Raw genomic sequence first — 220 nt, 5'->3', positions numbered from 1 at the left:
CCCACCGGGCGCGCAGCAACTATGACCGGACACTGGGCAGCCTGCTGCGGCAGCAGCTTATCACCCCAGGGCCACAGGAGCGGGTCCTCAGCCACCCCTGCTGCCGGCCCACCCGCTACGAGGCCGTCTCCTTCATGGACGTGCAGAACACATGGCAGACCGTGGAGAAGCTCTCGGCAGCCGAGTGCAGCTGCCTTGGCTGAGGCGGGGGGCGCCGGCC

The 220-nt window shown here is 70.0% G+C and overlaps 1 protein-coding gene across 1 annotated transcript in view; it reads left to right on the top strand.

The window, feature by feature from the left end:
• Positions 1–203, top strand: part of LOC104523097 (uncharacterized) — a 1,167-nt gene extending 964 nt beyond the window's left edge. Inside the window, 1 exon segment of the mRNA XM_029084399.1 lies at positions 1–203. This exon segment is cut by the window's left edge and continues 115 nt beyond it. Within this exon segment, the coding sequence (XP_028940232.1) occupies positions 1–203 (203 nt within the window).
• The last annotated feature ends 17 nt before the right edge of the window (positions 204–220 follow it).

Source organism: Antrostomus carolinensis, unplaced genomic scaffold (genome assembly GCF_000700745.2).
Source record: "Antrostomus carolinensis isolate BGI_N321 unplaced genomic scaffold, ASM70074v2 scaffold32013, whole genome shotgun sequence".
Taxonomy (NCBI): Eukaryota; Metazoa; Chordata; class Aves; order Caprimulgiformes; family Caprimulgidae; genus Antrostomus; species Antrostomus carolinensis.
The sequence above is the reverse complement of the archived record's forward strand: the minus strand, read 5'-3'. Positions and strand labels throughout refer to the sequence as shown.